This window comes from Mixophyes fleayi, chromosome 1, assembly GCF_038048845.1.
Source record: "Mixophyes fleayi isolate aMixFle1 chromosome 1, aMixFle1.hap1, whole genome shotgun sequence".
NCBI classification, from domain to species: domain Eukaryota; kingdom Metazoa; phylum Chordata; class Amphibia; order Anura; family Limnodynastidae; genus Mixophyes; species Mixophyes fleayi.
The window spans coordinates 187,146,276-187,165,054 of record NC_134402.1 but is presented as its reverse complement, the minus strand read 5'-3'; the positions used below and the strand labels follow the sequence as shown (position 1 = coordinate 187,165,054).

Below are 18,779 nucleotides of genomic sequence, written 5' to 3'. Positions count from 1 at the left end.
GTAGTGGTTTGTAATTTGCTGTATAGTGTTAAAGAATAGTTAGTACTTTTTGTGAAAATGGCCAGTTATTACGAGTGTTGTCCCTATGAAGATTTATACAGCGTATAAAATATTTGTGCTGGGGGCACGACTTGGCAGCCATATCATGTAGCCACATTGCCTTTAGCTCAGGCAGAGAGTTACATTTAATCATTTTACATTGGGATCAATTCCCCTCCCGCCCCCCAATTGTATTTCAACTCCTGCCTTCCCCCTGTCCACACCAAGGACTGCAAGAGACATCCAAAATTGAATTGAAAGGCTCCGTGGATCAAGGAGAATCCAGTCTGAGCCTAATGACAAGATTGTCCTACACAGTTACTGGATAGGGCACTGTATTTTGTCCCCTTATGTCAATAAGAGGCAAGGACAGCAATTTTGATTTAGAAATCACTTATCTATTCTATTAATAAACAATTTCTTAATACTGAAGACAGATTTTGTTAGATATATAACCATCAATTGTAGTAAATTCGCACTACTAAACTAATACACTCCCGACTAGCCTAATCATTTTTTCTTCACAGGTATCCTTCCTGGAATGAGGGGGCATAACCTATTAATCGGTGGGGACTTCAATTTGGTCAGCGATCCATCCATGGACAAATCATAAGTCAGTGACCCTAAACATACTGCCACATCTAGTATATCACTCCTCACCACAAACCTAGACCTAGTAGAACCCTGGTGCCTTCAAATTCCCCTACAGAGGGAGTACACCTTTTATTCTCATCCACATGACACGCATACTTATATCGATTGCTTCTTAATTTCCCAACACCTATTTTACAATATAGGGAATACCTATCAAAATTATCATTTCAGATCATGCCCCAATCATTGGGATGTTATCAAAATGTTTGCAATGAAATTGTCTACATTTAAAATGTCTACACCATAATGTCAACTAAGATAATGTTTACAGTTATAATGTCGACCAAAAAAATGTTGGCACGGTCATAATGTCTACACATGCAAAATGTGTACATCTAAAATGTTGACACATGACAATTTCGACATGTTGATAATGTCTCTGTTCCAACCTTTGGTTAACCCATGAGTGTCCTTTGACCGCGGAGGTAGTACTGCAAATTCTATAGCAGCAGTTGGTGCAACATTTAAGGGTACCTTTGGGTATCTGGCTACCTTAATAACCTCAAGTTACAATGGCTCTTTTAGTGGACATAATGGAGAATCTAGTGGCATCTACGGAACCCATCTGACAATATTTAAGAACAAGTGAAGCAATGGCACCTGTCAAGGAGTGTGATATATTAGACAGCAAGTGAACACTCAGTTCTTGAAGCTGATTTGTTGTGAGCAGGAAAAATGGGCAATTATAAAGATCTGAGTAACTTTGACAAGGGCCAAATTGTGATGGCTAGATGACTGGGTCAGAGTCTCTCCCAAATGGCATGTCTTGTGGGGTGTTCCCTGTATGCTGTGGTTAGTACTTTCCAAAAGTGGTCCAAGGAAGGACAACCAGTGAACCAGCAATAGGGTCATGGACCAATGCTCAATGATGCACATGGGGAGCGAAGGCTAGCCCATCTAGTCCAATCCCACAGAAAAGGTACTGTAGCACAAATTGCTGAAAACGGTAATGCTGGCTATGATAGAAAGGTAAAGAACTGGAAGTTGCTCAAATCAATTTATAGGCTATAACAGATGCATGAAAGGGTGGGGTTATCCTAAAAGGAAAAAACAAAATCACCGTGGAGTGGTGGGTGGCTTCAACATACATTTGCAAATGTGTGCAACTGAGACTTTTGCATTTTTATCTACAGTAGAAATAGCAGATCTGTTGCTGGCTATAGCAGTGTGCTGGGGGAATTTGTCTGTGTTTCTTCCTTTTAGGATAACCCCACCCTTTCATGCACCTGTTATAGCCTATAAATTGATTTGAGCAGCTTCCAGTTCTTTATTTGCCTGAGAGGCATGTTGGTGTCAGTAGCTGAGGGGGAGTACTGACAGATGAAGCGCACAGATGTGAAGGTAAATGATGTAGGTGTGTACTCAGGAATTGGCATGCTCATCTGGACTTTAAATCGTTGTTAAAATTGTAAGATATCGCATCGGTGACATTTTCTGTAGTGTGTACCCAGCTTTATTGCTGTATGCTATGTAGTGTATGTTTTAGGTTGTGTTTTTATCATACTTGCCCACTCTCCAGGAATGTCCGGGAGACTCCAGAATTCTGGGTACGTCTTCCACCCTCCTGTGAGAGCAGTAAATTTTCCTGCATCCTGCCATTTCCTATTGAAGTGGGCAGGTTGGTGGCCTCCTTGATGCGATTTACGTTGAATCACGCAATATTGGCTCTACCCTGCAGGTCAAAATGAAGTGGCTGCGTCAATGCGTCGTGGGGAGTGATACCAAAATAATGCAGTTTACTGCTCCCCGTCCCCCTCTGTCCTCAGACTTAACCACCCCTCCAGGAGATCCCTGATGGGTGGCAATTTAAAAGTTGGCAAGTGTGGTTTTAATTTTTATGAATGTTTGTTAATAAACCTTAATGTACAGTTTTTAGTGTTAATTTACATTTTAAGTGAAAAAAAGAAAATTTGGACAGTGAACTGCGATATACCCAGGGTGAATATTTTGCTCAAGGGGTACTTACGTGGCATTATTAACCACAATGAGTCTGGTGCCTCCCCAGTCATTGTCTCCTCTCCATGTACTAGGATACCTCATCCATTTCTTTAACCCTACTGGAACCATAGTCAAGAAGGGCACCAGAAGTAGGTATAGCAATTATCATAACAAGACCATAGAATGGTGAACAATGTCAGTAAGGCAGACAAGAGGAGGAATGAGTCTGAGCATGCGCTATCACAGTAAAATCTTATATATAAAATTCATTGGTCTGTTTGTCTCTCCGGTTATGCATTAAGACACCTCTGCACCAATTGGGATAAAACCAACGCAAGGTGGTCCAGTTGGATCCTGGCCAGGTGTTAGGATCCCAGTTGAACCTCCCGTTGGTGTACACTGGGCAGAACTTTGACCCGGGGAGCCTGTTCTGGGTCTTCCACTAGATGGATTTCAATGACATTTAATATAAAAACAAAAACGACACTGGGCAGCCATGGGTGTGTTGGAAGACCTGCTAAGCTGTCAATTATTTTTAAAAGGTTGATACATCTAACTCATTGATAACTTAATAACTTCCACATTTAAACCCAGGAAACGCCGGGTACTTCAGCTAAGTAATCAATAAAATAGGATCTTTATTCTTAAGATTATTTGCAGATTTATCTTTCTTTCAATGCCACAGCTTTTCTCTCTCACAACCTGTGGTGAGCACAACATGTAATGAAAATTAGAGTGCACCACATTTGTGTATGGCAAATTTAGAATCAGACACACACATCTAAATTAAAATTACCTGCACTGAAAAAAGATGTAGTTAGTGTCATGTTTTTTAATCATAACAACTATGAATATGTAATAATTGTCAGGCTAAAAGAAATGTAGGCCTTCAATAAAACAATCCCAATATGTGGCATATGGTTCTCATAATATATTGGCAATTTATGTCATCACTTTTGAAAAAAAGATAAGAAAATAAAAAGAAGTATATTATTTGTTTTAAAATGCTTGGTTCAGCGGCTATACTTTATGCATTTATCTAATATTTTGACATGCTTTTAGGACACAAGAGGAAAGTGTGAAGGTCTCTTCCAGACGGGTCACATATAGACATGTAACAAATATCTAACATACATGGGGAGGGGGGGGGGGGGGGTTTGAGTCGAAACTTTTCTTCCAGGTCTGGTGGCTTTTAAACCAAATAAAATGTTTTACATAAAAAGCAGTGTGTCTGTCCAAGTTGTGGCCAGTGGTCCTAGGTGTGTAAGTTACTGTATATTGTGAATTATAGTGCACTATTTTCACAGAGAGGCTTATGGCATGATATCAGCACTAGATAGATTATTGAAATAATTAGATCACACACAGTGCCAGACAATGGGGTATATTTACTAAACTGCGGGTTTGAAAAAGTGAAGATGTTGCCTATAGCAGCCAATGAGATTCTAGTTGTCATTTTGTGAATGTACTAAATAAATGATAACTAGAATCTGAATGGTTGCTATAGGCAACATCTCCACTTTTTCAAACCTGCAGTGTAGTAAATATAGCCCAATGAGTGTCTCTCCTGGGTCAGTCATCCCCTCCTGGGTCCTCCACTGCTGGCAGGGGGGTGGGACCTTGGTTGGCATAGCAATTACAGGTAAAGTACAAACTTGATATACTAAAAATTGAGATGTTTTTGAGAAAAGTATAGCAGGCAAAACAACAGTGAAGATATAGTCATTTTAATGGTGAAAGAAATAACTACTTTATAACAACCCTTACCTCTCAAATATACAAAAAAGCTGCTGTCCGTATGTTTTGTTTACATCACATTATTTCTTACAAAATATTAAAATATACAGTATATTACAAAGTTCAGCTGGCTATAGTATGTAACAGCACGCACAAATGCCTGATATCATCTATTTACCATATCAGGTAATATATTCCACTTGCTGGTCCTCATCATAACAAGTGACAACATAACTATCACTCTTTGTGTTAAATTCATCAGGCATTATCAGGTGGGATAATAACATGAAATTCGGGATTAGAAATAAAATAATTAATATACTGCCTATATTATTACGTTTCTTGTGTTCTCCTTCGTTAAATATTAATATCGCTTGAGGAACGGACACTTTAAAGAAGAAAACCCATAACTGTTCTCGAACACATGTCCTTTTACCCTCTGGAGCGCAGCTCTGAGAGAAGCAAGTCACAAGCACTATTTGAACTGTTCGTTAAACAGGCCAAGATTTCTAGGAGCAGCATTCAAGAAGGGTCGTTGTCCTGAGAGCAGAGGTAACCTGGAAAATAAAATAAAAAAGCGTCAGAGCGAGCAGAGGGTTGATATGTACAGAGATTGTGATAAATAGATATAACAAGTGGAAATGGATTGGACAGCACTAAATACTTTTGCAGTGAAAAGATAATTAAAATGAAAGACAACATGATTTCAGTAGGAGAATAGTAATTAATGATGGAGAGTAGAGAGGTTATTCCTGCAGCGGCTATTTGAATGGATTGTAGGGGACCAAGATATCATTGCAACAGTCTGGACAGTAGGTAACAAAAATTGCTTTGTAGTACAAGAAAAAATGTTGTTTTTTTTAAAATAAATAAATAAAAATGATGTTTTATTTCTGAAAAAGTAAATCGGGGAAAGAAAACACAGAAGAAATAATAAGATTTTTATACATCTGACAAATCCTTTTATCTTAGTCCACTGGGAGACACTGGGGAAACATTGGGGTATAGTGTAGGGACCAGTCATGTGGGCACTTTAAGACATCCTAGAAGTTCACTGTAACTCTACCTCCTCTATACCACTCTCCTGATAGGTCTTCAATTTATGTTTAACCCTGAAGAAGAGTAGACTGGCTCAAACACCAGCAATCGTGGGTGGGCAGAACACCATCATGCCAATTTCTTATCAGCAGACTTGTCGACTGGGCGCCTAGCAGATCAGGCTTGCAGTCCACGCTGCAAATCACACCTGGGTGCAGACGAGAGGAAAAAAAAAAAAAGGAGAGAAACCTGGGCACCTTAGCTTTTGGTACATTAACAGGAAGGAAAGCACTTCTTCCCCCTGTCGCCCAACTAATAATATTGTCTAGCTACTGCCCAAAAAGGACACCCACATCTCCCAGAACTCCATATCAGCCAGAGTCCAACAAGCCAAAATCACAGAGGCAGATATCCATGCCCCAATCAATCCATTGTCCAGGACCACCTCTCCCAGATACTCTGTAGATGTCTGAATATGATCCACAACCAGGAGCAATTCAGATCACGGATTGCCAGCTAAGAAGCCCTCAGTAAGCTGCTCGGACTAGCATTTCACAACCTTGGTGTCACTCACCGGACTGTGAGTGCTACTTCTCGTGTGTTTAGGAACCGTGGCCGTCCACCATCCTGAGGGTCTGCGCATGTGCAGCCCTTTCAAACCTTCAGTACATGTTCCTTTTAGTTAATTGGCTGATCAGGCAACACTCCCTATTTAAAGCACCCGAGGTCAATACCTCGTTGCCTGATCTTGGAGTCTCATTCCCCATGAGCCTCTGAAGGTATTCCTGTGTTTCCTCGTGTGTTCAGCTCCTGCTGATTCCTGTTGTTCGTTTGTGGTTTCCAGACCACTTCAACTCTCCTGTGTTTCATCGTGACTGTACCAGCTGATTCCTATCCGCTGCCTCTGTGCTACTAGTTTCCAGTCCACCTCAACTCTCCCGTGTTTCATCGTGACTGCTCCAGCTGATTCCTATCCGCTGCCTCCGTGTATCTGCAGTATCCTGCTCATCGCAACCCTCCAGTACTCCTAGTGTCTGCAGCCAGCTGATCCGCTCTCCGTGCTTCTACAGTGTCTCCGCTTGTGTCAACTCGCCTGTCTGCATTGGATCAACGCTCCGCTGCTTCCATCTCGTCTAGACCATCTCTACTCTTCAGCGTTCTCCAGGTGTCCAGTTCGATATACTACTGCTTCCTGAGTATTGTTTCCATCCCTGCTGGTCTACCTACCTGTGCGCTGCACCTACTTGATTACCGCTTCTACCCTCCTGGGACTTCGTATCCTGCCGGCCTCCAGCCGTTCAGGTATCCCTGCACTTCTGTCTGACAGCCTGCTCTCCTGAACCACGGTATGCATACTTCTCATTGACTATGCTGGTGTATTGCATACCTTGCTGGACTGAGTTGTTCTCCTCTGGAGTTTCCTATCCGCTGAGACTATTGCCATCATTTGACTGTGTTACCTTTGCTTGGATAGTTCTTGTGACTTTGTATTATTGTGCAGTGCTGTTCAGTTATTACTATTTGTGCATATCATCGTGGGATCAAGTTCAGTGTGTCCGTGTATACTCTGCATTGCATTTATCTCCCCGTGCTCTTCCTCACATATATATATATATATATTCAGTGGTACAACTTGCTAGAGGCAGACCACTGTTCCGTTTCCTGAGTCACCTGTTCCAGTATCCTTTCACATAGCAGTGGTACAACTTGCTAACGCAGACCACTGACTTCCCGGATACCTTCACCTGGATTCCATTCCCTCACCTAGACAGCGGTACCACTTGCTATACGCAGACCGCTGACTCTCATCACCTCCTCGTTATTTCTGGACATTCCTCCTCACTATAGCAGTGGTACAACTTGCTATCCGCAGACCACTGACTACCCTCACGTTTCCTTGTCCATCCAGTTCCTCGTGTCAATTATCTATATATTACCAGTGCTGCTAGTCATAGACTTTCACGAGCATTCTCTTACCATCTGCTGTCTCCTGTTCCGTGATGACCCCACTACCAGAGTATCATATTACCACCTATACTGCTCTGGTAAGTCCATCATCTGGTGATACCTGGGTAAAGACTCCTAGTGCCCGTGACACTTGGTCATCGAAGTAGAGGCCAAAGTGGGCCTTAAGGAGGCTCCTGGCATTCCAAAAAAGGACTTAAGGTTGCCACCATCCTTAAGCATGGTTGCTTTAGGACTTGGGATGGTAGTTGTCTTGGACAACCGCGCTACAGGTGCACCCACCTTAGAAGGTGTTTCACATTTACCAATATCCTCAGAGAAAAGAAGATAACAGAACTGTAACCTATAGGGAAACCTGGAACTTCCGTTCCGGCAAGTTACAAAACTCACCCAACAAACCATCCAGCTAAAGAAAAAGTAAATAAATCTGCGCTTTTCAACCTCCACTTAAACAGAGAAGGCTGCACAGGACTGCCATCTCTCGGATGTATAACACTGGGCGCACAGCACTTATCAGCTCATCCACCCCATGACGGTTAGTGGTGACTTCCTGACCAAAGCAGGAGTCCTTCATATCTAGCACTTTGCCCTCCTCCTGGGTAGAACAATCAGAGTCTGACTCCTTCTCAGGTTGGGGTGTCACCACTATTCTACACTTACACTTAGCGGATTCTAACATCCTCACCAAAAAGGAGGACACCAAAACCAGGTTGCTGTCACAGGACCCGCAGGACCTTGGCCCAGCAATACAGGCACCAAACAAGCCAGGCTCCCTGAAGAGCCAAAGGGAACTGACTAGCTGAGCAATCTAAGCCATAGAGTTGGCTAGCGACCTAGCCCGGGCATTAAGAGTTTCAGCTGGGACAGGTAAACTTCGTCATATAAGTTACCCCAGCCATAGCCCTCGAGGATCAACATCCAATCTGACACGCACAGACAGAAGAAAAAATACAAGAACAGACACAAGCAGCACACAATCACAAAATAGTAAGTCTGCAAGGCAGCCCTAGAGCCCAATAAATCTTTGGGACTAACCACTTAGTAAAACCCAAAAAACTATTACCTTTAGATGGAAAAACAGAGAAAAGGTGACTACATACGGTATTTTTAAAAAAACAAAACAGCAACATCTATGGCAATAATGGTCTCTGTATTATTATCTCATTTGCTGGTAAGGCTCTACGCCTCGTTCAAATAAAAGGTCCCACTTTTCATTTTGAATTAAGAAAGGTGTCGGGATTCGGGCAGCGGGGTATGTGAGGGAAAAGATAATGAGAATGTTTCATGGGAATATCAGAGAAAAGCTGGTGAGTGTTGTCAGGGTATTGTTGGTTGAGGAGGGGCAATGTGGGGAAGAGCCCCGCCCCCAGGCAACACGCTTTACTCACATATGCCCCCCTCTCTACCCGGCACCTTTAGTCACACATGCCCCCTCTCTGCACGGCACCTTTAGTAACACATGCCCACTCTCTGCACGGCACCTTTAGTAACACTTGCCCCCTCTCTGCACGGCACCTTTAGTAACACTTGCCCCCTCTCTGCCCACATGGTTTAATCACACATGTACCTCTCTATCCTGCACCTTTAGTCACACATGCCCACTGTCTGCACGGCACCTTTAGTAACACTTGCCCCCTCTCTGCACGGCACCTTTAGTAACACTTGCCCCCTCTCTGCATGGCACCTTTAGTCATACATGCCCCACCTCTGCCAGTCACCTTTAGTCATACATGCCCCCTCTCTGCACGGCACCTTTAGTGACACTTGCCCCCTGTCTGCACGGCACCTTTAGTCATACATGCCCCCTCTCTGCCCGGCACCTTTAGTCCTACATGCCCCCTCTCTGCACGGCATCTTTAGTCATACATGCCCCGTCTCTGCCCGGCACCTTTAGTCACACATGCCCCCTCTCTGCCCGGCACCTTTAGTCACACATGCCCCCACTCTGCCCACATGCTTCTCTCTATCCTGCACCTTTAGTCACACATGCCCCCTCTCTGCCCACATGGTTTACTCACATATGCCCCCACTCTGCCCACATGCTTTAGTCACACATGCACCTCTCTATCCTGCACCTTTAGTAACACATGCCCCATCTCTGCACGGCACCTTTAGTCACACTTGTCCCCTCTCTGCACGGCACCTTTAGTCACACTTGCCCCTCTCTGCACGGCACCTTTAGTCACACATGCCACCTCTCTGCACGGCACCTTTAGTCACACATGCCCCCTCTCTGCATGGCACCTTTAGTCACACATGCCCCCTCTCTGCACGGCACCTTTAGTCACACATGCCCCCTCTCTGCACAGCACCTTTAGTCACATTTGCCCCCTCTCTTCACGGCACCTTTAGTAACACTTGCCCCCTCTCTGCCCACATGGTTTGCTCACACATGTACCTCTCTATTCTGCACCTTTAGTCACACATGCCCCCTTTCTGCATGGCACCTTTAGTCACACTTGCCCCCTCTCTGCACGGCACCTTTAGTAACACTTGCCCCCTCTCTGCACGGCACCTTTAGTAACACTTGCCCCCATGGTTTACTCACACATGTACCTCTCTATCCTGCACCTTTAGTAACACATGCCCCATCTCTGCATGGCACCTTTAGTCACACATGCCCCCTCTCTGCCCACATGGTTTACTCACATATGCCCACATGCTTTAGTCACACATGCACCTCTCTATCCTGCACCTTTAGTCACACATGCCCCCTTTCTGCACGGCACCTTTAGTCACACATGCCCCCTTTCTGCCCACATGGTTTACTCACATATGCCCCCACTCTGCCCACATGCTTTAGTCACACATGCACCTCTCTATCCTGCACCTTTAGTAACACATGCCCCATCTCTGCACGGCACCTTTAGTCACACTTGTCCCCTCTCTGCACGGCACCTTTAGTAACACTTGTCCCCTCTCTGCACGGCACCATTAGTAACACCTGCCCCCATGGTTTACTCACACATGTACCTCTCTATCCTGCACCTTTAGTCACACATGCCCCCTTTCTGCACGGCACCTTTAGTCACACATGCCCCCTTTCTGCACGGCACCTTTAGTCACACCTGTCCCCTCTCTGCACGGCACCTTTAGTCAAACTTGCCCCCTCTCTGCCCACATGGTTTACTCACATATGCCCCCACTCTGCCCACATGCTTTAGTCACACATGCACCTCTCTATCCTGCACCTTTAGTAACACATGCCCCATCTCTGCACGGCACCTTTAGTCACACTTGTCCCCTCTCTGCACGGCACCTTTAGTAACACTTGTCCCCTCTCTGCACGGCACCATTAGTAACACCTGCCCCCATGGTTTACTCACACATGTACCTCTCTATCCTGCACCTTTAGTCACACATGCCCCCTTTCTGCACGGCACCTTTAGTCACACATGCCCCCTTTCTGCACGGCACCTTTAGTCACACCCGTCCCCTCTCTGCACGGCACCTTTTGTCACACCTGTCCCCTCTCTGCACGGCACCTTTAGTCAAACTTGCCCCCTCTCTGCCCACATGGTTTACTCACATATGCCCACATGCTTTAGTCACACATGCACCTCTCTATCCTGCACCTTTAGTAACACATGCCCCATCTCTGCACGGCACCTTTAGTCACACTTGTCCCCTCTCTGCACGGCACCTTTAGTAACACTTGTCCCCTCTCTGCACAGCACCTTTAGTCACACATGCCCCCTCCCTGCCCACATGGTTTACTCACATATGCCCACATGTTTTAGTCACACATGCACCTCTCTATCCTGCACCTTTAGTAACACATGCCCCCTCTCTGCACGGCACCTTTAGTCACACTTGCCCCTCTCTGCACGGCACCTTTAGTCACACTTGCCCCTCTCTGCACGGCACATTTAGTCACACATGCCACCTCTCTGCACGGCACCTTTAGTCACACATGCCCCCTCTCTGCATGGCACCTTTAGTCACACATGCCCCCTCTCTGCACAGCACCTTTAGTCACACTTGCCCCCTCTCTGCACGGCACCTTTAGCCACATTTGCCCCCTCTCTTCACGGCACCTTTAGTAACACTTGCCCCCTCTCTGCCCACATGGTTTGCTCACACATGTACCTCTCTATTCTGCACCTTTAGTCACACATGCCCCCTTTCTGCACGGCACCTTTAGTCACACCTGTCCCCTCTCTGCACGGCAGCTTTAGTCAAACTTGCCCCATCTCTGCACGGCACCTTTAGTCACACTTGCCCCCTCTCTGCACCTTTAGTAACACTTGCCCCCTCTCTGCACGGCACCTTTAGTCACACCCGTCCCCTCTCTGCACGGCACCTTTAGTCACACCTGTCCCCTCTCTGCACGGCACCTTTAGTCACACTTGCCCCCTCTCTGCACGGCACCTTTAGTAACACTTGTCCCCTCTCTGCACGGCACCTTTAGTAACACTTGTCCCCTCTCTGCACGGCACCTTTAGTCACACTTGCCACCAATCTGCCCAGCTGCTTTAATCATACATATATCTGCACTATCAACCCTTCTTCTTACATTTTCACCAATGTGACTGCACAGCATCCGGAAAGCTATCCAGCAGCAGCTTCTGCACTGTGTACCATGTGATCGCTGCAGTCACATGACCTGGTGATGTCAGAAGGTCCTTTAGATGAAGGGGATTTAGCCACTACCGAGGAAAGAGGCGCGGAAACATGGCGGTGAGTGGTATAGGACTGGGTATATGCTGGGGATTAAAAGTGTCTGACGATATTACTGTAGTTAAGCAATAGATAAAAGATCTCTCCCTCAAAACTCTCTTTACAGTGGGGCAGATTATGGCGCATATAGTTTTTCATATCTACGCAATATGAATGAAGGTGTGTGATTGCGCCAGTGTACAGGCTGTGTAGCAAGGATGTTACAACCTAACGTGTATTCTTAATGGTAAATAATTACTATGAGACCCTGAAGGTTTTTTTTTTGCCTGTGTGCAAGTTTGTTAAAAGTGCCCCCTAACTTGAATAAATGTATATCAAGTATTTATTTTTGTATTTAAAAGCCGGAGACTTTAGACACAGGGTTTCTCGACCCTCTTTTTAAGTTGTGCTACCATGTGATTATACAAATTTGGAAACTACTCCCTGGACTATGCTCACTTATATTATTTACCCTCGTGTGTAAATCTAATCAAAGTACCCCCTTGTTCTGTATCTATGAGTTTATATATCCATATATCTGTGCCTTCTGATTAGTTTTGTATTTGTTAATAAACTCATTTAGGACAGTCCTGGCTGACCTGTGGCTCTCCAGATGTTCTGAAACTGCAGATCCCAGCATTGCATTTTCACAACACCAGGGGAGTCACAGTTTGTCCAGACCTGCCTTTGTACACAGATGAGTCTAAGCTCTACAATGTCCATCTTTAGCTTAGGGAGGGAGATATCATTCTTCTCTCGCAGCAGCATTTTGAAGTGAGCTCAGTTGCTAATTGGCCATGTGTCTGCCAGTCAACTTTGGCATGTCATGACATTGTGCAGTATAGGCTGTTCAATGCATGATGGGAATGGGGCATCCGGGAGAGACAGGACAGTTGAGTGCATGGGTGGGTGAAAGAGGACTGAGAATTCTATGGGTGGGGAGGAGGGATATGAGTGTTTTTTCGAAAACATGTATATAAAACTATAAATGAATCCTTATGGTGGGAAAAAAAAAGTGGGTATAGGGCCAGAAAAAGGAGCACAGATTCATAGGCTATTTTTTTTAATATTTGAATGTGCTAATAACGTTATTACAGTTAGATTTTTACTCAGACTATACTATTGATCGTTTTTTTTTTTTGTTTTTTTTTGAAAGGTGTTTGTTAATGCAGTTTCCCAAAGTACAATATGACATCTCTTATATTTACAGCTACCAGGAAAATGAAAAAAATATTACATTAACACTGTTCCTGGTCTTTCTTAACACACACTTCTGTACTATTCTGTTAAAGTGTTCTTGTTTTTTTGCTCACCCCCCTCAAGGATAAGGAAAAGAAGAAAAAGGAAAGCATTCTTGACCTCTCCAAATACATTGACAAGAATATTCGAGTAAAATTCCAGGGCGGTAGAGAAGGTATTTCTATTTATTCCATTTTAAAAAGTCTGTTGATTATTCTGCACATAGTTTTCTATTCCAAAAAGATTACAAGCAATAGTGGCAAAAAAAGTTTTACTTGTAATTGAATGTTCTACTAAATTTTATATGCAAGTTAGCCATTGTTTTAAAGGATAGCAATACCCCTATATTATGTCTATAATACATCTATAGTTTATCTTTTAAAGTAGAAGTGCAGAATGCAATATGGTCTTGACTTTTCACTACGGCTTTACTAAATGGTGCAATTGAGGAATTTGTGCCCCTAAATCAGATAGCAAGCCATTCCACAGCCTTTAACCAAGGGTTAAAGTGGTATGGATTAAAAAGCTGATCTAGCAAACTGTGTATGTCTAAGTTGTATGCTTGTACTCTCCTAGTTAACAGTTCGATGTTTCAAACACATTGTCATGTATAGCAATGTAATTCACCATTTCCAAGTGCTTACATGTTTTACTTTACCAGTTAATCCTCATTGCAACTGTTTTGTTTTTTATAGCAAGTGGAGTACTGAAAGGATTTGATCCACTGTTGAACCTTGTTTTAGATGGAACCATAGAGTATATGAGAGGTGAGAACTGTTCTTCTGTACAATGACATCTTGAAAGAAAAATAACAGAACAGTTGAAGACATTTTTTTCACTATTTTTTGGAAATTGATATTCCCATTATTGTTGTGTTGTGTAGCGCCATTTGTTATGCCTTCTACCTTGGACATGCTCAAAACAGGTCATGAGTGGCATGTTAGGATCTCATAATTTGTGCTTATGTGTTAATTGTACAATGTAATTATATTCTTGTCTTACAGCTTTAAAAAAAAACCCTATCTAAACACCTTTTTCTTACCTTTCCTTAGCTGTGTTTACTCAGAAAATCCCACCTGTTTTTTTAATCACAGGTGGTGTTTCTGACAGTGCATCTAACATCCCTGACAGCCTTGTTGCAAATATGAGCTGTGGAAATTTTCCAAGTTTCCTATTATTTAACGTTGTTCATAATGCTGAAAAATATAATTGAACAATTACAATCAAATTTGGTACAGGTAACTAATATTTAGAGATTGCACAACAATGCAAAGATACTTGCAGAGTATCAAATTCTAATATTCTGTCAGGGGTGAGTTTGACAGAGAAACTTGAGGTAGTTGCATAAAATTGATTTAGTTACGGAGAGTGCATCTATGAACTCTGTGGAACACATCATCTGCTTAATGTCCATGGACCAGGGCACATATATTATACTTCTAGATGGAGGTCACCGGAGTCTAATTCTATTAGTCCTGGATTACGTAACCAAGGTAGACAATAAGGAGCACACGGTGCTGACCAGTCGCTTCACTTCAGGCCATAGACGAAACATTATTAAGCAGCAAGCATTTTCTTATTGAATATTGGGAAGAACTGCAATTTAGAATGGGCCAGTGTTGATGGACACCTTACTGTATGGAAGAGAAGGAAACTAAAATATACATACACTAATATATACAAAACTGATCCTGAGCATGTGGTACATATTGTGGATATGTGATGGAAACTGTTCTACCAGGTTATGTGGCACTGGTACTTAAAACAAAATAGACTAATATCAAATGTTTTGTACAACGCTAAGGTAAGGAGCATAGAAAATTGTAAAGGGAAGTTTCTATCTGGTCCAGTGTCCAGTCCATAATAATCCCCCCTCTCCCCTCCAATCTAGTGCAGGGTTTTCCTCTCTCAACTGGAGAGAGTGAGTATATCTCTGTACTACACCATCTAGGAAGCTTTGAAAACAAATCCCCCCTTTATGCTTAGTTAATTGAAGTCCTATCATCCATCTCTTACAGATGTAATCCACATTACTTCTTAAGTGAAACTGTTGATGATTTATTGATCCATAGTAGTCAACGTAGATTATTAAAAGAACCCTTCTACCCTAACGTTTGTGCAAGGACTGCACTCAAGATGTCCACAGAGGAGATTCTGTGTAAAATAGCTGTGAGCTCTTATTGGTTGAAAGATTTAATTAACCAGAGAGGGATGGGAAATATTTTTTACACCACTTTTAATGTATCTGAGTAGTTGACTCTCAGTTGCCATTGAAATATTGTACAAACCCTCAGGTTTCATTTAAAGTGATGTGTGCTCTTTTAACTGTTTTTAAATTCCACATGGAACCCTCTGGTTCACGGGACATCTATACATTCTCGTGCCACGTTAAGTGTTTGACAAGTGGCAATACATAGCGTCTCGTTGAGTGGCCTATGTACCTCTGTTTTTTTTTTACCTTGCAAATATTTTGTCCCGCCTTTGTATCATGCCTTGGAGTGATCAAGACACACATAGGGGTGGCAGGGATTGTTTGTCAACACAAGTCTTTGATTACACAAACAATTATGTGCAGAGGGACATGAGATTTCCCACACATAATAAACAAAAAATGGGCAGCATGACCCTTCCCCAAATCCTCAACCAACCAGTGCTGGACAGTCTGTTTGGGTTTCCAATGTAACGGGAAAAAAGCATGGGGTCACTTGTTTTAGTGAAAACCAAAACACAAGTGACTTCCCTAAGTGAATAAAATGCTCCGCAAACCATTTTCACCACTTTATGAAATATAAAATTGTCCTTGAATCTTCTGGGGAAAAAAATTAAAAAGCTCTGTACCAACCTGCCCATCACAAGTGGCCAGCGTGGGGACCAGTGTGCGATCAGCTGTACTCCCATCATATGTCGTTTGTAGGGTTTTTTGTTTGGTTGTTGTTTTTTTGTTTTTTTTTTACTACATCTGATCATGAAAGAAGATGTTCTTTTATATCTAATAAACCTGTGAATGAAGGGTAGTGTTTTGTGTAATTAAACTGTACTTGAAAGAGGTGCTTTTTTTAAAAAAAATTTTTTTTACGTTTTTACACTTGGTGTAACATGTAGGGAGCTGTCCATTATTTACGAACCACTGCGTTGACAAAATTGCCACTCCAGGAGTCCCGGGGGTATGTTTACTAAACTGTGGGTTTGAAAACGTGGAGTTTTTGTCTATAGCAACCAATCAGATTCTAGCTGTCATTTTGTAGAATGTACTAAGTAAATGCTAACTAGAATCTGATTGGTTGCTATAGGCAACATCTCCACTTTTTCAAACACACAGTTTAGTAAATATACCCCCAGTCTTGTTAATTTCCTGAGCCTCTCTAGCCCATTTGGGTAATGAAAATCCCATCAGTGCTTTTCAGCTGTAGCTGGTTGCCTCTTTTCCAATAAAATGCATAAATATGAGCAAAGCATAAAGGGCCTCATTTAAAGTTTAACACATTTTGTGCCAAGAATGTATGAGTAAAAATTCTGAAGCAAAAATTGCAGTCTTACATGTGTATGTTGAATTGCAAATATCTCGAGATATGTCCACCTGGAAAATTTCTCTTAGACCTACACCAGGCATATACTTGCACCTAACAATAAGGTAGAGATGGACAGTGTTGGTTATAAATGGAAAAGTTGCATTACCCCCTTTAGTACACAATATAATATAATGTAATGAAATGTCATATACACAAGAGACTAGTATCTCAACAGTGTTAATAATGTGAAAGTCACAATATTTTCAATATAAAATGGCATAACTGCTTGTCTTGACCTATGTTCGCCTCAGTGCTAATGATTTGGGTACTATTAGCAGAAGAGGTCAATATGCAAAAAGAAAATCTGTATTTTCACACCAGTCCTCCATTACCCTCAATAGGTATACCTCCTAAGAAGCGTATGTGAGGATACAGCCAAGTCTCATTAGGTCATATCTTGAGAGGAGTGCTACACTACGTGTACATGCTCTTAGTGTACTCCAACTTATGCTTGCCTATCCCAATTTCATCTTTCTAAGCCTAAGGTTCCATAAGTCTACGGTACGCTCAAGTTTAAATATGGATACATTTTGGGACACATGCACAGTACAGAAATAAGTATTTACACCACTCTAAGGCCTAAAGTGTGTTGAAGTCGTATAATTGGATGAACGAGAGTATATTGGTTTAATATTGTTTAGCCACGCAAATGGAACTCGTACGCCACGTAACACGTGGCGTAGTGCGTTCGCACGGTAAAATACGCACGCACACACTCGCATTACAACATTTGGTTATTTATATAATTTCATATTAGTTCCGTTACACTGTAATTCAGGAGCAGATAGTATTTGGTTTATTATTAGTATATATATATATATATATATATATATATATATATATGTGTGTGTACATTTTAGTGTTATTAAAGGTTTAGGTTATAGGAAAGGTGTCATGCCTGATATTATATTGATCCCCTAATCATCATCAGCAGCTGTCCGGTGCAGTCGGCGAAGATATCGCACATTGCATACTTTAGTTATTGATATTAGGGAATAATACTTTGTATGATGCTGGCTATGAAAGGAGCAGACCCCCTGGAGAGACGACCCCCACCTTTGGATTCCTTAGATTGAATCGACCTATGATCTGTTTACCCTGGACCTATAGAAACAATCTACGTCATCTCTATTGTTCAAGTGTAACACTGTACTGTATATAATCATAGCTGCACACACCCTGGCCCTCAGTCAACTCTGACACAGTATTCTAACAGATATACTGTCCACCGGGTCCTGTGGGTGCGCAGCGAGCGCATGCGATAGCATTGGTATGTACTTATCTTTTGATATTGGCTGTACTGTACTTTATCATAAAATAATAATGTATTGAATTGTTGACTATTTACATCTATAATAAATAACAAAGTGCTTTGGAAACACATGCAATTGATTGGGCAATGCTTATTCTAAAACGATAGAATTACTTTAATAAGTGTGTAAAGTCAATGAATTGGTGACTTGTAATGTGTGAGCCAAATTTCCTCAGATTCCTATCTATAGAAGGCAATTGCAACTGATGCCACTTTTTATACCAATGTGTTAAACCATAGTGTTAATAGATCTATTATCTCTCCTCTTCAGACCCAGATGACCAATACAAGTTAACAGAGGACACACGGCAGCTTGGACTTGTTGTTTGCAGAGGGACATCTGTTGTTCTAATCTGCCCACAGGATGGCATGGAGGCTATTCCAAACCCTTTCATTCAACAGCAAGAGGGTTAATTTTTTTTTACATGGCAAAAATAAACAGATTGATTCCATTGGGATGCTCCATACTTCAAGTTGAAGATCATGATTTTTTTTGTATTATTCAATTTACTTTTGTGACGGCAGAACTAAGCCATTTGTAAGCAAATTGGGACTTGCTCTTATAAATATATTACTTTTGTTCTCATTTTGTCTTGTTTTTTTAGGTGTTTCTAGTTGTGTCATGCCTT

At 42.4% G+C, this 18,779-nt stretch overlaps 1 protein-coding gene and 1 long non-coding RNA gene across 2 annotated transcripts; one reads left to right on the top strand and one right to left on the bottom strand.

The window, feature by feature from the left end:
• Nucleotides 1–4,337: 4,337 nt before the first annotated feature.
• On the bottom strand, nucleotides 4,338–11,982 carry LOC142146301 (uncharacterized). The gene is made up of 2 exons (XR_012689953.1): nucleotides 11,888–11,982; nucleotides 4,338–4,925 (listed from the first exon to the last, which is right to left on the bottom strand). It is a non-coding gene; the product is annotated as an uncharacterized LOC142146301 (long non-coding RNA).
• On the top strand, nucleotides 11,952–18,736 carry LSM7 (LSM7 homolog, U6 small nuclear RNA and mRNA degradation associated). The gene is made up of 4 exons (XM_075204638.1): nucleotides 11,952–12,051; nucleotides 13,354–13,444; nucleotides 13,965–14,036; nucleotides 18,422–18,736. The coding sequence occupies exons 1-4, from the start codon at nucleotides 12,046–12,048 to the stop codon at nucleotides 18,562–18,564; spliced, it is 312 nt and encodes a 103-aa protein (XP_075060739.1). The 5' UTR covers nucleotides 11,952–12,045; the 3' UTR covers nucleotides 18,565–18,736.
• The last annotated feature ends 43 nt before the right edge of the window (nucleotides 18,737–18,779 follow it).

What these genes read in the sequence shown, in the direction of transcription:
- LSM7 (XM_075204638.1), top strand. An exon ending in ATTCCAGGGCGGTAGAGAAG is followed by an intron (nt 13,445 to 13,964) that starts GTATTTCTATTT and finishes TGTTTTTTATAG; the next exon opens with CAAGTGGAGTACTGAAAGGA. An exon ending in AACCATAGAGTATATGAGAG is followed by an intron (nt 14,037 to 18,421) that starts GTGAGAACTGTT and finishes TCTCCTCTTCAG; the next exon opens with ACCCAGATGACCAATACAAG.